Consider the following 19,984-nt stretch of genomic DNA (forward strand, 5'->3'; position numbering starts at 1 on the left):
TTTCTATTTGAATGTATTTTAAAATGTAATTTATTCCTGTGATTTCAAAGCTGATTTTTTAGCATCATTACTCCAGTCACATGATTCTTCAGAAAACATTCTAATATTCTTATGTTGGAAACAGCTGAGTAGATTTTTTCAGGTTTCTTTGATAAATAGAATGTTAGAATGTTTAGAAGAACAGCATTTATCTGAAATAGAAATCTTTTGTAACATTATAAATGTCTTTATAATCACTTTTGATAAATTTAAAGCATCCTTGAAAATTAAAATAATAATAATAATAATAATTTTAGATAAATGCTGATCTTTGGATCTTTCGATTCATCAGAGAATCCTGAAAAAATGTACTCAATTGTTTTAAATATTAATAATAATAGCAAATCAGCATACTACAATGACTTCTGAAGGATAATGTGACACTGAAGTAATGATGCTGAAAATGTAGCTTTGATCACAGGAATAAATGACATTTTAAAATATATTCAAATAGAAAGCAGATATTTTAAATAGTAAAAATATTTCACAATATTACTGCTTTTGCTGTTTTTTGAATCAGATCAGGCAGTTTTGTTATTTTTAACAAAAACTATTCAAATTGTTTTCAGAAATTAAACTGAATGTGAAATAAATTTAAATAAGTTTACTAAAATTAGAACAAACAAAATTAAAAACTTAAATTGAACTTGAAATATAAAAATAAAAGCTAACTCAAAATATTATTAAACACTAATAGTATATAAATGATACAAAAGCTAATGCTTTGCATACTTTAAACCACAAAATGCTCTATGGAACATTGTCAAATAATCTTAAATCATTCTACATAACTTCATAATCATGATAGCATAATTAAATGAAAAAAACATACTATTAAAAACTAAATTAGATGCATTTTCATTTTTGAGTGGTCTCAGACGTCTGATTCTTACAAAACACAGTAAATCGTACTGTAGTGATTATTTTAAAATGTGTTTAAAAGATTTGCTCTTAATCGACCATTCTGTAAAAAATTACTCAATATGGCAGTTCAAACCTTGGTTAGGGTCCAAACTGAAAAAAAAAATGAGAAAAGATCAATAAAAACAAACTTATAAGTTTGAACTTATACACAACAACATACTAAGCTTATTTCCGAGCTTGACAAAGAAAGAGGAAAAAGAGATAAAGGGGCCCCAGGGATCCACACCCTGTGTAATAGAAAAGGTGATCTGCTGTAAGTGTCAGGACCATTTTCACAGGTGTCTTTTTTTGTGTGTGTGTGAGAGAGAGAAAGAGAGCAACCACAAAGAGGCTAACAGGAGAGTTGGGGGGGCGGGGGATGTTAAACCGGTCTGTGCTCCTCCGTACATCATTTTTCTCTGTCACTTTCACCCAGCAAGCCATAAACAGCATGTTTCCTACATTTTCAAGTCCCTATTCTTGATATTTAAAGGAGTACACTCTTAAAAATAAAGGTGCTTTAAAAGGTTCTTCACAGCGATGCCATAGAAGAACCATTTTTGGTTCCACAAAGAATGATTCAGTCAAAGGTTCTTTAAAGAACCATCTCTTTCTTACCTTAATCTGAAGAACCTCTGAAGAACCTCCTTTCGCCACAAAGAACCTTTTGTGAAGGTTCTTTATGGAACCATTTAGACAGAAAGGTTCTTCTACGGCATCGTGAAGCACCTTTATTTTTAAGAGTGTAGTAGTACTTCATCCAAAATAAAGCTGTCATCATTTATTCACATCATTTGTTAAAAAAAAAAAAACAGTATGACTTGCTTTCATGGAATACAAAAATGCTGTTCATACTGCTCTTTTCCATAAAACAAAAGTAAATGGTGACAAGTAGTTGTCAAGCTTCAAAACAGCTAATACCATTATGGAAGGGGACCACAGGACTCACACACTATATTTCAAGTTGTGTGAAGCCATAACTGTATATAAGGAACAGAAAAAAAAACACATTGGTCTCACAAGCTATATTTACACGCAACCAAATTATCTGTTACTACTGATGCCTGAACTGGACTGAAAAGCCTTTATGCAAACAAAGCATGATTTTGAGTTTTCTGACCCTGCATAGACAGCAACGCAACTGACACGTTCAAAGCCTGGAAAGGTAGTAAGGATATTGTTAAAATAGTCCATGTGACATCAGTGGTTCAACCTTAATTTTATAAAGCTACGAGAATACTTTTTGTGCCAAAGAAAAAAAAATAACAACTTTATTCAACAATTCCTCGTCTTCGCCGTGCATTCACAATAGTTCCACGACGCATACGTGTGGTGCTTGCTGACGCAGTATAACTTAATCCAATAAAATAATCAAATCAGGAAAAATTAAGCATGTAAATTTTCGAATCTGACAATTTTCTCTACTGAATTCAAAAAATACCTTGCACACATGCACAGCGAATGATTACATATGTGCAAATGTGCATTACAATGTGTGTTTCTTTATTTACATCTTACAAACTGGTCAGTAGAGGAGACTAAATAGTTATTAATAATTGTGACATATTCATAATTCTGACATACGTGACCCTGGACCACAAAACCAATCATAAGGGTAAATTTTTTAAAATTGAGATTTACATCATTTGAAAGCTGAATAAATGAGCATTCCATTGATGTATGGTTTGTTAGGATATTTGGCTGGGATACAACTATTTGAAAATCTAGAATCTGAGGGTGCAAAAAATCTAAATATTAAGAAAATCACCTTTAAAGTTGTGCATATTACTAATCAAAATTTTATTTTTATATATTTATGGTAGGAAATGTACAAAATATCTTCATGGAACCTGATCTTTACTTCATATCCTAATGATTTTTGGCATAAAAGAATAAATGGTCATTTTGACGCATACAATGTATTTTTGGCAATTGCTACAAATATAAAGGGTCACATGTTTGGATATGTCATCAAGGCAAAATGATAATTCTACTTACGTTTGCTTTCTCTAGTTTTGAAAGCAGTGACCAAGCACTGTGCATATGTACAAGTAATTCACATGTACTATAAACAAATATGAGAATATGTTTGCAAAATTTAGGGTGCATATAAAAAAACTGAACTTTCAGAATCTGTAATTGGCTTATATTCATTAAACCGATGAAAATAATTGCATGTTAACATACTTATTGTGTCTCATAACCATATTACATAACAAATTTTAAAAGTAAAGCTGTCATATGGCTTCTGATGTAGATACAAAAGTCACACAGACTACTTCTAAGACTTTTTTGTCATATTTAGAGCTGTACAGCTCCTAGTCAACATTCACTTTCATAGTATGGAAAAGAGCAGCGAGAGCATTCTGCATTAGATCTCCTTTTGTGTTTGAAGAACGTCAAAAAGCATGACGAAATTCTATTTTTGGATGAGCTATCAGAGAAACATAAACTTGCTTAAAAAAAAATACCTGTCTGTCTTTACATCTGACGCATTTTACGTGGTTAGGTGAAAGGCATGCTATGCAAAGACACCTGCTAAGTCATGGAATATTTGAGCTGCCTGTGTGACGTTAGCACCGCTCTCAACAAGCAATCCTGAAAACAGCCAGGGTGTCTGACCCCTGAGAAAGAGCAAGAAGAACCCTGAAGGGCTGACACAAGGCATGCACAGATGGGCATGCTTTACCTCCACTGACAGGCCACCAAGGGTCCAGGAAATGTCTGAGTCCACATCCTGGTCCATGCTGTGCCTAAAAGAACCAGTTGCCACCAGATCACTTTTCATTAAGTAACCATGGTAAAAGACAGTAAGAGTGCTTTTCAAAAAATCTCTTTATCTCATTATAACATTTATAGCCTACAAATAATACTACTGCCAGGAAATGTAACAATCTTCTAGGATAATCTTTTAAGTCTTATTAATGAAAAGTGGAAACACTTCAGTAACAACATCAGTCATCAGGCTACATAAGAGATGGATAATATAATAACTATAGAGACTACGACAAAGAAAAACGTCAGTACTGCTCACTGAAAAGTCACTAAGTGTTGAATAGAGGAAGGCGTGTCATCCTCTTATTGGAAACACGAAGTTCTCACAATAATGGGAGTGTCACCGCATTTTTTTTAACCTCAAGAGCTGTCTTTTTAACTTTATCCTGTTTTGAAACTGCATTGCGTTCTTGTTTTTCCTTACCTGTTAATTCGTGACAGTTGTAAACCGAAGCACAGGTCGACCAGCACTGGGATTTATTTCACGTGGAGCAGTTTGGATGGAGTTAAGAGCGGTGACAGAGCCGCGAATTTAGGATGTCTTCAGGCGCATCTCGACGGCAGCGACGACACCAGGTGAGCGACAGACTTCATGAACAAATCCAGACAGATGTGTTACACAAGCCTGACAAGAAAAATGAGTACTTGTAGGTATTTTTAAACATAGAAATGCTACTTACAAAGTTTAAGCACAAAAATAAAAGTCAGGAGAGAGATAGAAATCAATGCTCGACTTGAAAGTTTGATTGACAGGTTCAGCAATGTGACGCCTTCCATCTAAAATACACAAATCTAAAATTTAAACAACATTTCGCTATATATATATATATATATATATATGTGTGTGTGTGTGTGTGTGTGTGTGTGTGTGTGTGTGTGTTGTTCGTTGCAGCCTCTATGACCTTGTATTTATTGGGAGACCACAAGAATAGAAATCAATATATGTATATATATATATATATATATATATATATATATATATATATGTGTATATATATATATATATATACCGCTCAAAAGTTAGGGATCAGTAGGACTTGTAATGTTTTTTAAAGAAGTCTCTTATGCTCTTCAAGAAAAACATAATGGAATACAATAACACTGCAAAATGTTATTACAATATGAAATAATGGTTTTTATTTTAATATACTTTAAAATATAATTTATTCCTGTTTTGCAAAGCCGAATTTTTATCAGCTGTTACTCCAGTCTTAAGCAGTGTTGGGGGTAACGCATTACAGGTAACTTGAGTTACGTAATAATATTACTTTTTTCAAGTAACTAGTAAAGTAACGCATTACTTTTGAATTCTCTAAGAAAATATCTGAGTTACTTTTTCAAAGTAACTGCAGTTACTTTTTTCCAGTTTATTGATTGACAAGTCTCCTGTCAAGAAATTGGGAGTAAACATGATGTTACTGTATTCTAGACTAAATATGAACATGCATTAATTCATCTCACTCACAAAAAACAGATTCAGTATTTTATTAACCAGTGTCTTTGCTGCGAACTTCGATGATGCAGTTCAGCCATACTAATAAGCAAAAATTACTTTAGATAACTAACATTTCTGCTTCATTTTTTTTATAGCTGAAGAGTGATCTCCTGCATAAATGTACTTTTCTTTCAGCCTGAGGTGAATTCATTTCACTTTTGGTGTAAAAGGGCTTTTACATTAGAATTGTTTTATATTAAAAACAAAGAAGCAAGCCCTGCCCAGATTTAAAAAGTAACGCATAAGTAATATAACGCATTACTTAACATAAAAAGTAACTAACGTAATTAGTTAAATTGTAATGTTACTTTTAAAAGTAACTTTCCCCAAAACTGGTCTTAAGTGTCACATGATCCTTCAGAAATCATTCTAATATACTGATTTATTATCAGTGCTGGAAACAGTTGTGTTGCTTAATATTTGTTTGGAACATGTGATACTTTTTTTTTCAGGATTCCCTAATGACTAAGTTTTTTTTTTTTTAAAACAGCATTTGTTTAAAATAGAAATCTTTTCTAACAATACAATACTGTTCAAAAGTTTGGGGTCCGTAGATTTGTATTCTTTCTTTTTTTTTTGAAAGAAATTAATACTTTTATTCACCAAGGATGTCTTAAATCAATAAAACGTAATATCATAAATTTACATTGTTAGAAAAGACTTATATTTTGAATAAATGCTGTTCTTTTTAACTTGTTATTCATCAAAGAATCCTGAAAAAAGAATCACAGGTTCCAAAATAAAAAAAATTGGCAGCACAACTGTTTCCAACATTGATAATTCTAATAATAAATCAACATATTAGAATAATTTCTGAAGGATCGTGTGACACTTAAGACTCTAGTAGCAGCTGATGAAAATTCAGCTTTGCATCACATGAATAAATTATATCTTAAAGTATGTTAAAATAAAAACCATTATTTTATATTGTAATAACATTTTGCAGTGTTATTGTTTTTTTTTTCTATATTTTTGATCAAATAAATGCTTGATGAGCGTAAGAGACTTTTAAGATGCCGAAACTTTTGAGTGGTAGTGTATATATAATACAACCACTGGAAATGGTCACAAAATGGTGACAAAACTGTGAAAAGCTGCATAACTTATCATACAGTTTCCCTTATACATTCATATGCATTTTTACCTTAATGCTCATTATCAACTACAATGGTGCAGAGATGTTGGGTCACTTCGGGTCAGGTGATAAGTTCTTATTCATATTTCTTAATGTCCACTTTCTAATATAGTGAAGTGTGTTTACATTACTAAATTATTTACAGTTAACAATCACTACTGTTTTGTTTTGCCCAGGCAGACAAATATATTTCCTGGAAAGACAGACAGATAAACCAATGTATGGGGTCTTTTGAGGTATGAGACATGTGCATCTGTAATCTAGACTATTCTTTTAGCTATGAATAGATGGCTGGAGATTATGAGCACATTTAAATGTTGTCTAACCTGCTTGCATTCCAGAAACGACAATAACACGCAGTATTTATTTGACTTCTCTGGCCAACAGGATTCTCAACCTCATTTGTTTTAGGTCTAGATTTTAAAAAGATTAAACAATGTTATATAATAAACCTGTAGGTAACATTACTCTATGGTTCATCAGGGACAATAACACATGCTGGACGAAAGAGGAAGGAGGAAGTAGACTGTGGTTTTCAAAATACTCGTGAACAGTGGTGGACGAAGTACACAAGTCAAGTACTTGAGTAAAAGTACAGATACGTATAATAAAATATTACTCCAGTAAAAGTAAAAGTGCTCCTCTTTCAATTTTACTCAAGTGAAAGTACAAAAGTACACGATTTTTTATGTACTTAAGTAAAAAAGTACTGATAGATTTATGTTGCAATTTTATATAGGCTACTTAATTGAATTTTATAATAGCACATTTTTTAAAATCCTACTGCTCAAAATACCTGGGATTTCCCAAAATAACCACTATATGGAGTAAAAATACATTTTTGTTGTTGATATGGACTATGCTGATGAGAGTGATGTAGTAATATTCAATGTGAAGCTTACACTGCGATGTACCTGAGAGAAAACAGATTTGACCATCTAATTTTCACCAATAAGAAAAAAGTGTTTTAAAGCTTGTTGTTTGCATAACGTCACAGTTATATACTGTATGACATAAGAATAAGGCCTGAAGTTAGCAAGAACATTTTAAGGAAAATATAATTATATTTTCATAATGATTTCTTCCTTTCAAACATTGTCTGTGTAAAAACACCCCTGGCCAAATGCCCCCAGAGGGCATCACTTCCCACTTCAATAATTACTGTAGTTACCATGTTCTGAACATCACATCCTTTCTTTTTCCCTCGGATTTGGACTTTATATCTGAAAATTACCTCAGCTTAGCACCAGCTAGCTTGTTAGCTAGACAGTTAGCATCAGCTAACAACATTTACTTATTTTCAGTATGGTTATTAATAAACATTCATATCTGTCTATTCTAGTTGATCCAAACAATATAAAAATTTCTACTGTTGCTAAACAATATAAAAACAGACGTCACTTAGGGTTACATGCGTAGCATTTTAATAAAACTGCTAACGTTACAGCAGCGGGGAATACGAAGGTGCATGAGTTATTTTATTTAATCTGTTTGTTTGTTAATTTTATTACATTTTTTTGTTTTTGACCTAAAACAGAGACACTGATGCTGATGTGTCTGAATTCAAGCATTTCAGAAACAGATCACCTTTTACAGCAGATGTAATTCACAAACAACGGACAGCTTTGACGTAAATATGACTTTCAGTTACAATAATTAATCCTTATTATTCTAATTCGTGAATGAATCGTTTGGTGCGACTGGCGAATCAATTTAACATGTTCATTGAAAAGAATCAATTTGTTCATGAATCAGACACCGCTTCTGCGTCTCAGAGCACGTAGCAAAGGAGTAACGATATGTTTTATAAAATGTAGTGAAGTAAAAAGTACGATCTTACGCTTTGGAATGTAGTGCAGTAAAAGTGAAAGTTACTCAAAATAAAAGTACTCCAGTAAAGTACAGATACTTGAAAAATGTACTTAAGTACAGTAACGAAGTACAACTACTTCGTTACTGCCCACTACTGCTCGTGAACAGCAAAGAATCAAATAAAAGATATGTTACAACATTGCTCGCCACATATTTGTGCAAAAAATTAAAAAAAAAACCCTGAGGCAAAAACTGATAACCATTAAGTTTTCCTAACAGCTTCCAACACATAGATGTTGCACATAAATATCAATTCAGCTCTCAAACACTAGATAACTTCACTAAAACAATATAGATATACAGACACCTAGGTGGATGTTATTATAATATTTAACCTGCACTTCTCTTTGTTGTTCAGTTTCATTGTTCCAATGCAAATTACCTCACCTGTGGGCCTTTTATACATCCTGAGATTCTAATTGGAGTGTGAACACTTGAGCTGATTATTGTTTTCATGTTGAGAAATGGGTTTTAATTGAGCTCAGGTTGTGATGTTGTTATCACAATTACTGAATGCAAGTGCTTGCTAAATGAGCACACGGTACAACCTTTTAACCTCTATTTTTTAGCTGATTTCTGTATACAGTAGAATATAATCACAACAAATTTACTGTTTATGTAAAAATAGATTTATACAGTAGCTTAGCAAAATCAGAAAACAATCTGGTACCTGCTGGTATGCATCATTACTGGGCAAAAAGGATGTTTCACCTGGGGCTTGTGAACGATAATTATCGCGCAATACAAATTTCCTCAATAAACAATAACAAGAGCTCAATAAATGTTCAATATAATGTTTATGCGGCATAAGCGAACGAAAGAGCGCTAGTCATTTAAAGCGTGTCAACTGGGACCATTTATGCGCTCGGCTCAAAGTTCAAATGGTGGCGTGGCGCGAACTTACCAAAGCAGATGCCTTCACTCACTGATGAATCTCGGTCATGCAACAACTAAACAGCACTGTGAGATCCAGTGTGAATAGCCTAATTCGGTTTATAGAAGGCTTTTTAATCAACAAATCGCTATCATTTACCATAGATTTACTGTAGTAACACCAACTGCGCCATGGTATTTGTGTCAGAAATGTGGGTATTCGTGTTGAATTTTAATATAGGTCTTATTATTAATGTAGACATGTATTAAATGTGTTGAAGGAGGAATAATGGAATATAATTACAGTATTTTTTTGTGATTAAGCTATAGTGTTTATGCATTTATACTTAATGTATTCAGACTATTGCTTTAGATACAAATACCTAGAAGCCATATTACATTTTTACCTTGGTACTGAATTGCTATATTTGTGGTATTAACAGTTACGTGTTATATTATTTGAGATATTAACAGTTAAATGTTACATTATTAATATTATCAAGCAACACAAACCTGTTTCTTGATTTGAAACAATTATATTTTTCTATTGAGATATTTATTTTGTTAAGGAAAACTGGAAAAGTGTAAAGAATTTAAAAAAACATGGAAGTGTTTGTCATGTTCTGACCATAAGGAATAGTTTAAAACCACAATTAAACATCTGGCTTTTACAACTTTCACATAGGAGCAAAAATCTGCCTTTAAATTTGAAAGAAATAAAAATGTGACGTTTATCATGATACTTACCGATATTGACTGATATGAAAAAAATTATTGTGATCATTTTTTTTGTCCATGTCACCCAGCCCTGGCAGCCGTTGACTAAATGCATTTTAATTCCATGGCTGTATGTGGTAACAGAACAACTGCATTATCTGGGAGTGCTAATGCATATCCATGTACATTTGACCTTGTTGGAAATTAAGCCTGTGATAGAAAGAGAAAGATAGAGGACGAGAGCAGGAGAGATTGTGTGAGTGGCTGAATGAATAAACAGCCAGACAGATTTGATGAAAAAGAATGCAGTAAGTTCACTGCCACTTTACATTAGACAGAATTACAGCCTCTCGCACAGTAATGCCTGTCTGCTTTTGTCCAGACAGTAAACCAGGAGCATTTCATCAGAGTTTTATTCAAACATCCCCACACATCCATTCAATCACTTTAAATGCGAAAGCCACCTCAGTCTGTCTTATTACTGTAAACTAGCCACAGACATTTAACATTTCCTGTCTTTTCCATCTTCAAATCAAGTTGGGCTTTTATCCTCTTTTATAGAGATCTAAGTCACCATGAACTTTTGTAGCACAAAAGTCTAAGGCATGTGCACAGACCAAGAGCACCATTTTAGACAGCACTTGAGTGCAACACTAATGACCAACATCAATATCTGATTGCAGCTAACCTTTAAACATACAGAAATATACAAATGTACCCACCCTGTTACATTTGTTTGTATAGTAGAAGTATAGTCAAATGATGCCATTTATGGGTATTTGTTTGTCTGTTTGGTGACATTCAGCTACTCACACAATGGCAATAAAAATAAATAAATAAAAATGCTGGTACTAGAAAGGAACAAACACAGATAGCACATGTGTACGTCTGCAAGATGTTAAAGATCACTTGATCTGGAAAGCATCTGCTGTGTACAAACATCTGACAGACATCTGTAAGATGTCAGTTTTACACACATTCTAATTCACAAACATCTTAAAGACATCTAATAGGAAACGTCCTATAGACATATTGCAGATGAGCAAACGTTCTAAAAAATGTCTTCCAGATGTAAATGCAGACGTCAAATAGACGTCTCCCAGTCGTGTGTGCGCTATCAGGGAAGAAATATGGAGTGTACAGAACATATACAACCCAGATAGCACGCGTACGTCTGCAAGATGTCTGTTAAAGATCACTTGATCTGAAAGCATCTGCTGTGTGCAAACATCTGACAGACGTCTGTAAGATGTCAGTTTTGAATACATTCTAAATCATAAACATCATAAAGACATCTAATAAATGTCTATTTGACATCTGATAGTAAACGTCCTATAGACGTATTGCAGATGAGCAAACAATCTAAAAAATACATCTTGCAGATGTAAATGCAAACATCAAATAGACATCTCCGAGACGTACCTGTGCATCTCGGAAATTAACAAAGGGTGAAAATGAACAAAAATGCCCTGTAAATTAAAGACAAAGGGGCAAAAAAAAATGTCCCTGCACAATTTAACAATGTATTACGGCTGTCAGAATTAAAATGAAATGTGAAAATGAATGAAAACTGTCAATTCTCAGAATTACATTTAGATTTGTTCACACTGCATTAGATTGCGTCTACTTGTTGTTTTGTACAGCGTTGAGCTTTATAACCAATCAAATGTGTTTCTGTTGAATGCATCAACCAATCAGAGGTGCTTAGATTAGTCAGCACTGAAAACGCGCCAATCAGAAACGCTTATATTAGGCAGCGTTGAAAACGCCAGAGCTTAAAACCCCCTTATCATAAACAACACAGTGCAGATACAATGTAAATAAAAGATTAATTTTGTAGCTTCACCGATTATAACGGGAGTTTTTTAACTTGTGCTAGAATAGACTAACGTCATGGACCAACATGTTGAAGCCTGTGAAGCTTGTGACGTGCCAACGATAATCTACAATAATGATTTTTGGCATAATACTGCAGCTTTATGAGCTTCTGATTTTTACATGTATAATTTATACATTTGTAAACAGTCTATTGTTATTGACAACAGTTTGAAATATTGATTAAAGTAAATTGGTAAATATAAGTATTTGACATTAAAGACAAACATATAATAATAAGGTTATTATAAAAATGTAAAAAATAAAAACCAATGTAAAAAATGGCCCTGGAAATCAATTTCAGGGGGCAAATATATGGAAAAGTTAATGTAATCTTATTTTATTAACCAGGCTTTGATTGGATTATGAAAAGTTGACATTAGTTAGTTGGAAAGGGATTGAAAAAAAGATTTGTGATATCAGACAAAGAGGAAATTAATATGTAAATTGTTATTATTTCGATAAAAGACTCCAAGGATAGGTATAAGGCCATAAATTTGCATTGAGAACATAAACAGGGTCCATTTTCAATTTCACGTTGCCTGACAAACTGAAAGAGCTTTGTAGTAGTAATGAACTTCTCTCAGTTACACCCTGTTATTGTGTTAGATAAAAACACTTCTTCTTTTCTATCTTTGAACAAAAGAGTTCCTTTGTTTTGTCTTTGAAGGATGCTTTACAAGCACAGCAAGCACCTGAGTGGACGATACAAGAAGTCCGCACATCACTTCGTCTGGCTCCTCTGTCTTTGGGTTAACCTTCTCCCTCAAGGTTAGTACAGTATACTAATATTTTAACCAAACTTTATTTGCTCTAAAACACATAGAATAACAGAAGGACTTGTGAGACTAAAGTCTAAACTTGTGCTATAAATTCTAGCAACACCATTTTATGTGACATTTTGGGGTGAGCAAAACTGAAAAAGATGATGTGAAAATTATTGTACATCTGCATGCACTATTTCTCTTTCGTTTTCTATATGAGCAAGGTACAGAGAAGAGAGAGAGCCTGAAAATGAACAATACTTTGGCTGAGAATCAAGCCCAGAAATCCTCCTAAGACAGCATTTGCTTAATTGCTTGCCAGCACTCCTGTACAAGTCTATAAAACTCCTTCAAGTAGTAAAACGATTAATAAGAAAGGAAGGAGGCTGTAAATTGCAAACAGGAGGGACTGAGTCAGCTGTGCTGAAGACAAACTCAAAACTTTTTTGGGGGGCAGCGTTTTTTTAAAACGCCATTATGGAATCTGATCACGTTTTAGATTGAATTTAATAATAAATACTAGTAATACCAGGAGAATTCACACACCCAGAGGGCATCCAGCTGAAGGAGAGCGCAAGACAGAGTGGATGGGATAATGTGGAGGAGTCCAGTGGCCCACAGCATGATTGTCCTAGCTTTAATGAATTAATTAGTAATGATCACAGGGAAGATAAAGGGATTCAGAGCATTTCACTCCTCATTCCCCAAGAGAAACCACCAACACAACACTTACAGAGCAAAGGGGGGAAAGTGCCTAATTGTGTTTCAAATGATGCACTATACACTATGTACCCTACCTTTGAAAGGTTTGGTGTGAGTAATTTTTTTTAATGAAATTATGACTTTCCTTCGGCAAGGGCATATTAAATTGATCAAAAGCAATAGTTAAGATACTTACTGTACATGTAGAATTTGGAGATGTTAACTCGCAAATGTGAGATATAAACACATGGAACTGCAAGCTCTAAACAATTGTGAGTAAGAAGAAAACATAAGAATTCAACTGTAAACTTAGAATTCAGAGATAAAAAGTCACAATTGCAAGATATGAGGATGTGAATTGCAAAATGCAGACTCTGCAAAGTTACTAAGTTTGCATTTCTTGCAATTCTGACTTTATATTTTATAACTTCTGTAGCTTTATATTTTGCTGTTCTGACTTGCGACAGAAAGAACATACAGTATAAACTCAGAATTGTATGGAAACAAATTTCCGCCAATGAATAAAAAAGGTAATTGTGACATTTTATCTCACAATTCTGACTTTTGTTCTTACAATTGCGAGTTTACATCTCGCAATTATGACTTTTTTTCTCAGAATTGTGAGATATAAACAATTCTGATAAAAGAAGTCAGAATTGTGTGATATAAACTCGCAATTCCGACTTTTTTCTCAGAATTGCAAGTTTATATACATGAACTTGCAATTCTGAGAAATAAAGTCAGAATTCCATAATATAAACTCGCAATTATGAGTTATAAAGTGAGAATTGTAAGATATAAACTCACAGTTCTGACTTTTTTCTCAGAATTTCAAGTTTATATTGCAATTCTGACTTTATAACATGCAATTAGGAGCAATTAGAAGTCAGAATTGTGAGATATAAACTTGCAATTCTGAAAACAGATCCTGATTCCTCTTCAAATATTGGACTTTATAGCTCGCAATTGCGAATTTATATCTTACAATTCAGAGAAAAAGGTCAGAACTGCAAGATACAAACTTGCATTTGTGAGAAAAAATTCAGAATTGTGAGATAAAACCTATGGTGGAAATGGTCTTCCATAGAAAACAGTTTTTTTCGTTTGTAATAATATTTTAAAATATACCTGTTTTAACTGTATTTTTATCAAACAAATGCAGCCTTGAAGAACATAAGAGACTTCTTTCAAAAACATAAAATAATTTAACCAACCTCAAACTATTAAATGGTAGTGTATTCTGCAATCCAGTGTATTAATTTTAGAATTCTAGTGTTTTTTCATAGGATGTTTAAAAACTTTTTATTACACATTTGCTGTTCCTAGTTAATTTTTGTATAATTTGTTCCATAAAGAACCTTTAACATCTGAAGAACCTTTCTGCTTCACAAAAGCTTATTTGTGGCAAAAGAAGATTCTTCAGATTCTAAAAAGGTAAGAAAAGGTAAGAAAAAGATGTTTATTAAGAACCTTTGACTAAATGGTTCTTTGTGGAACCAAAAATGGTTCTTCTATGGCATCGCTGTGAAGAACCTTTTAAAGCATTTTTATTTTTAAGAATGTACTAGCTAACAAGTACTATAAACAAATGCAGTTAGTTAGTAGCATCACTAGTTTTCACTAGCTATTCCCAAATACTAAATGCTAATAGGTAAAACACTGTCAGGATAAAGGAAGTTCGTAGCATTAGTGCTTTAAAGAATGAACAGCATCATTTTATTTTACACAAATGAAAACAAGGCTGTAAGGGATTGAATTACAATCCATTCAGTTGTGTGTAGATGAAAGAACTTTGAAAAAATGTCTTAACAAAATGTTTCCAGTAGACAAACAACTGTAGATGTGACCTAGAACATACATGTATAAAGAACGGAATGTACATCCATCCATCGTCATTAAATATGGCGTCTGGCCTGGCTAAAGTCGGGTAAATGCTCAGAATTAGCAGCTAGTCATGAGTTTTATTTAGACATAGTCAGGTGTATGTCGCACCTTTAGAAGTATTCATGGTATGTTAGACTTGCACACGTACATAATATCAATCAACATATGGCTGTCACGTTGTTCCTTTCAGGCCAAATCTGGGCCAGCCAGTTTTAGCTGGTTGTGTGTTTTTAAAAGAATCAAACAGAAGCTTTATGAAACTGACAGGCCTTATGGGGAAGTGGTAAACTGGACAGATCAGGGGGGATTAGATTTAAGAGATAATGTGACGGTGTGAAGGTTGTGTTAAAATGTAACAGAAAAAAGGGTACACTGTCTTTACAAGTCAGAGTTGTTAATCTAGTAAATGTCAGTGGTCATATAGACAATCATTGCCTTTGACAGATGACATTCTTCAGGGTGATGCTAACCTTTTAAAAATAAATAAATAAATAAATAACTAGGTTAAAGTCTGTATGAAATCAAAACCGATGGCATGTACTTTCTTAGAACATGTTCTGGGTTTTAAAGTACAGTGCATGTTCAGGTGCGAAATTATGTGGCCAAAAAGTTCATGTTTCAATTGCCAGTAATGTAGCCATGTACTCTATGAAGTCTCTTTATAATCAAGCAGCTTTCTGTTGGTCAACAAGGCAAATCTACGTGACCAACATGAACTCTGAAATCATTCACCCTCAAGCAAAATTCCAGATCGCATACATTCCTATTGAAATGACTGGATCGTTATTCCAAAGAAATCTTTGGAATCTTTCATCAAAAAGTGAAATACATAAATAAAACAATATTAATAAATGAATTATTTGCCCTGCCTTGAAGCTGTTTTTACTTTTGAAGTGATGTTTCCAAGATGTCATTTTTTTTATCCCTTGTCCTGCATTTAAATTAAGTAAATTGGGTTGTGAATCCAAATTTTATCTTACACTCTTAAAAACAAAGGTTCCAAAAGGTTTTTTTTTTTTTTTTTTTTTTGCAGTGATGCTATAAAAGAACCATTTTGGTTCCCCAAAAAAAACTTTTAGTGAACAGTTCCTAAAAGAACCATTTTGAAGAAAATTTTAAAAATTAAAAGAAAAAAAAAAAACTTTTTGACTTTAAAGAAAAAAAAGACATTTTCTGCATTTGAAAGGTTGTTTGGATGTTCAAGGTTCTTCATAGAACCACTGATACCAAAAAAGAACCTTTATTTTTGAGAGTGTATAACTTTTACAAATATAAAAAGGAATAAAGAATCAAAACTCTTATTTACGATGAATTAAAAAAATAATAATAATCTCAGTGGCTCAGAGAAATATTTTATTTTATTAATAATTTAAGAATGCTAGAAATAATAGAAATTATGTGAGGCAGGAGAGTCATTTCGCTATAATTTATTGGTTTGTATATATCAGTCTGTTTACTTGCTGGACTAAAATAATTATTTGTATGAATACAACAGATATATTAATAATATAATATAATAACTGATATATAGGGCAATATAAGATTTAATTCTATATTTTGCAGGTCTTTTATTTTATTGTGTTTAACGGTAATAAACCTAAGCCATCATTTATTTAAAATACATTTATTTAATTTTTGTTAATTCAAATCCATTAACATATTTATTGACGTATCACTTAAGACTTACTGATATAAAATTGTAATTAAACTTTATTTGGAGAATTTCTTTATTGCACAATACTTTACTTTTTTAAAAATGATGCCTAAAATGGGTTTTAATATCACTGTTAATAAGGATTGTTATGGAGGGCCAAATTACTCAAAATTAAATAATTAAATAAATGTTGAAATATATAAATAAATCATTAAATGCAAAATTTAATTATTAAAAGCATAAATGTATAAATATTTATTTATATAAATATATTTTTATTTAATTATTAATTTATTTAAATATTTATTTAATTATTTAATTCTTTGTTTATCTAGTATAAACAAGAATTTATTTATGATGCGAAAACAAAAAAAAAAAGCGCCTAATCTAGAAAGAACAAAGAAATCGAGGTGGAAAGGTTACGCCCACTATTGTTAAGTGACGTGCCAACAACCGCAAACCTCAAAATGAAATGTGGAGGCAATAAATAAATGCATAAATAAATGCGTAAATAAATACTTAAATAAATAAATGCATAAATAAATATTTAAATAAATAGATGCATAAATAAGTAAATAATTAAATATTTAAATGTATATATATATTTCAACATTTATTTAATTATTTAATTTTGAGTAATTTGGCCCTCCATATATTGTATGATCTCTGTCTTTAAATGCAAGAGATTTAAGGTGTACTTATATATAAATGTATTCCAATACAATACAAATAAATGTGAGGCTGCAGGGTCATTTTGCTATAATCTATTGGTTTGTATATATCGGACTGTTTATTTACTGGACTGATGCCGATAACATTAAAACTACTTATACATAGGAGTCATATTTTTTTTAAAAATTGTGAAAAATCTTTCTCTCTCCCCCTAGTGGATGGCTTCTTTATGTCAGACGCTAAGGCCGTCCTGCAAGGGTGTGATGACCACTGGACTTTACAAGAGCAGGGGCGTATGCCTGTGCTCTTTCAAACGACGGTATGCGTGGACGTACAAGTCCTTTCCCCAGGCGAGTGGACAGCATTTAGCTACGTCTCGGCCCCTGCACCCCGCTATGAACTTGCCCTGCAGGGGGATGCAAACAACCTGTACGCCTGGCTCTTGGGTGTACGCCACCAGTTCACTGTCCAGCTGACCGCTCGTCGCTGGTACCACATATGTCTACGGTGGGACGCCCCTCACAAAAGCTTCAGCCTGACGATAGGTGACAACTCGGAAGTATACCAGCGGACCGCCATTGCCCGAGCAATCCCTCCTTCAGGACGCCTTCTGCTGGGATGCCAAGCAAGCGAAGCCTCCCCTGGGGCGAAATTGGCCACCGTGGAGCTCTACCTGTTCCGCATATGGGACGATGTTGGAGAGCACAGGGCCTGTGAGGATGGGACGGTAATTGGCTGGGACTCACGACTCTGGGCCGTCACACGAGCCCAGGCTAGAGTCAAAGATTATACGTTGCAATGCGGTGAGTACAGAGATTCACAAAAGGGAAGCCTGTTTAACCGGTGGTTGATAAGAGGCGGGCTGAAAATAGCAATGATAATTTGCCTAATGACTGTGTAAGCCAGAGTCAGATAAACTCTGCAAACCATAAACAGCCTGAAGCGCTGTCTCTCTCTGAACTAAAAGTATGCACGGTAGTTTTTTTTGTAATGTCTTTAAAGCTGTTTAAAGCTTTAATGTTGCTGACTGAACTGTTCAAACAGACATCTTGCTTGTAAAGACCAGCATACGGATTGGTTGGGACATTTTGTTTGTAGCGTTTTCACATACATGCATGATGAAGATGATGCATGTTTTAATGTTGCATGAATTCACTAATTTAACAACTTAAGAAAACTCACTTTCACGCATGTATTATTTATAGATAAAATTATGATCCTGTTGGAAAATCCAGCGTTAGCTAGTAGCTGCATATTGGAACATGGTAGCTGGTTTCTAGCTGGTCAAAAGTGGTCATTAGCAGCGTGTTTACCCACCACGTGATTTCTCCTGAGCTGGTTGACTAGTTTCCAAATTCCAAAAACCAGTATGACCACTTTATATGATTAGATCATTCCTGAAAATAAATGTCCTGATCATTTTCTCACCCCCCCCCCCCATGTCTTCCAAGATGTTCATGTCTTTCTTTTTTTCAGTTGAATAGAAATTAAGGTTTTTGAGGAAAACATTCCAGGATTTTTCTCCATACAGTGGACTTCAGTGGGGATCAACGGGTTGAATGTCCAAATTGCAGTTTCAATGCAGCTTCAAAGGGCTCTACACAACCCCAGCTGAGGAATAAGGTTCTTATCTAGCAAACCGATTTTTTCTAAAAAAATAAAAATAAAAATGTACATACTTTTTAACCACAAATGCTCATCTTTCACTTTCATGCATTACATAATCATGTTGGAAAGGTCACGTGTGGTTAGTTTTCCATTTGTGTACTTCGATTCAAAAAGGTACACTCTAAAAAATCAAAAACACAATTTGTTGAGTCAGCTTAAAATAATTTGTTACTCTGCTGCCTTAAAATTTTAGGTTCAGTCAACTAAAATAAGTTTAGTCAACTTGAAATGTTAAGTTGTACTAAGTAACAACTTAGATATTTGTGTTTGCTAAACTTGGGTAAGTAACCCAGCTGCCTTAAAATTTTAAGTTGATTCAACTCAAATATATAAGTTGTCACTTAGTATAATTTAACATTTCAAGTTGAATAAACTTTTTTTTTGAGTTGACTGAACTTAAACTTTTAAGGCAGCCAGGTTGCAAATTATTTTAAGTTGACTCAACAAATTGTTTTTTACAGTGTAGGGTAGTGCAAAAAAATCATTTTCTACTCCAACATACTTTATTTTATGAGGGCCGTTTGACTTTCTTTGCATGTTTGGTTGGTACTTCCACTATGTCACACATGTCCTTGCAGAGCTAGTGCAAGACAAGCATTTGTGGTTTAAAAGTACATAAATGTTTATTTTATTTTTTTTAGAAAATGACAGATTGTTTTGCTAGATAAGAACCTTATTCATTGGCTGGGATCATTTAGAGCCCTTTGAAGCTGCATGGAAATTTGGAATGCAAATTAGACCTGTTGATCCCTACTGAAGTCAACCATCAACCTGAAATGTTTTCCTCAAAAAGCTCAATTTCTTCTTGACTGAAGAAAGAAAGACATGAAGAAATGTTGGGTGACATAGGGGTGAGTAAATTATCAGTACATTTTTTGATTCTGGAGTGAACTAATCCTTTAAGCTAGTATGACCAGCTGGTAACCAGTTTGTTTCTACCTCCTTATATTTGTAGT

The 19,984-nt window shown here is 33.3% G+C and overlaps 1 protein-coding gene across 5 annotated transcripts in view; it reads left to right on the forward strand.

The window, feature by feature from the left end:
* Nucleotides 1-4,091: 4,091 nt before the first annotated feature.
* Nucleotides 4,092-19,984, forward strand: part of adgrg2a (adhesion G protein-coupled receptor G2a) — a 39,113-nt gene continuing 23,220 nt past the window's right edge. For 3 of the 5 annotated variants that reach the window (XM_051097863.1, XM_051097867.1, XM_051097866.1), the window contains exons 1-3: nt 4,092-4,293; nt 12,355-12,455; nt 17,576-18,163. In XM_051097863.1, coding sequence (XP_050953820.1) covers nt 12,356-12,455; nt 17,576-18,163 — 688 coding nt within the window. In that variant the 5' untranslated portion in view covers nt 4,092-4,293; nt 12,355. Of the gene's footprint in view, nt 4,294-6,523; nt 6,584-12,354; nt 12,456-14,505; nt 14,585-17,575; nt 18,164-19,984 lie in introns of those variants that run through there. The other 2 variants (XM_051097864.1, XM_051097865.1) reach the window with 2 other exon arrangements.

The sequence above is a fragment of the Labeo rohita genome, chromosome 24 (assembly GCF_022985175.1).
Source record: "Labeo rohita strain BAU-BD-2019 chromosome 24, IGBB_LRoh.1.0, whole genome shotgun sequence".
In the NCBI taxonomy this organism is placed as follows: Eukaryota; Metazoa; Chordata; class Actinopteri; order Cypriniformes; family Cyprinidae; genus Labeo; species Labeo rohita.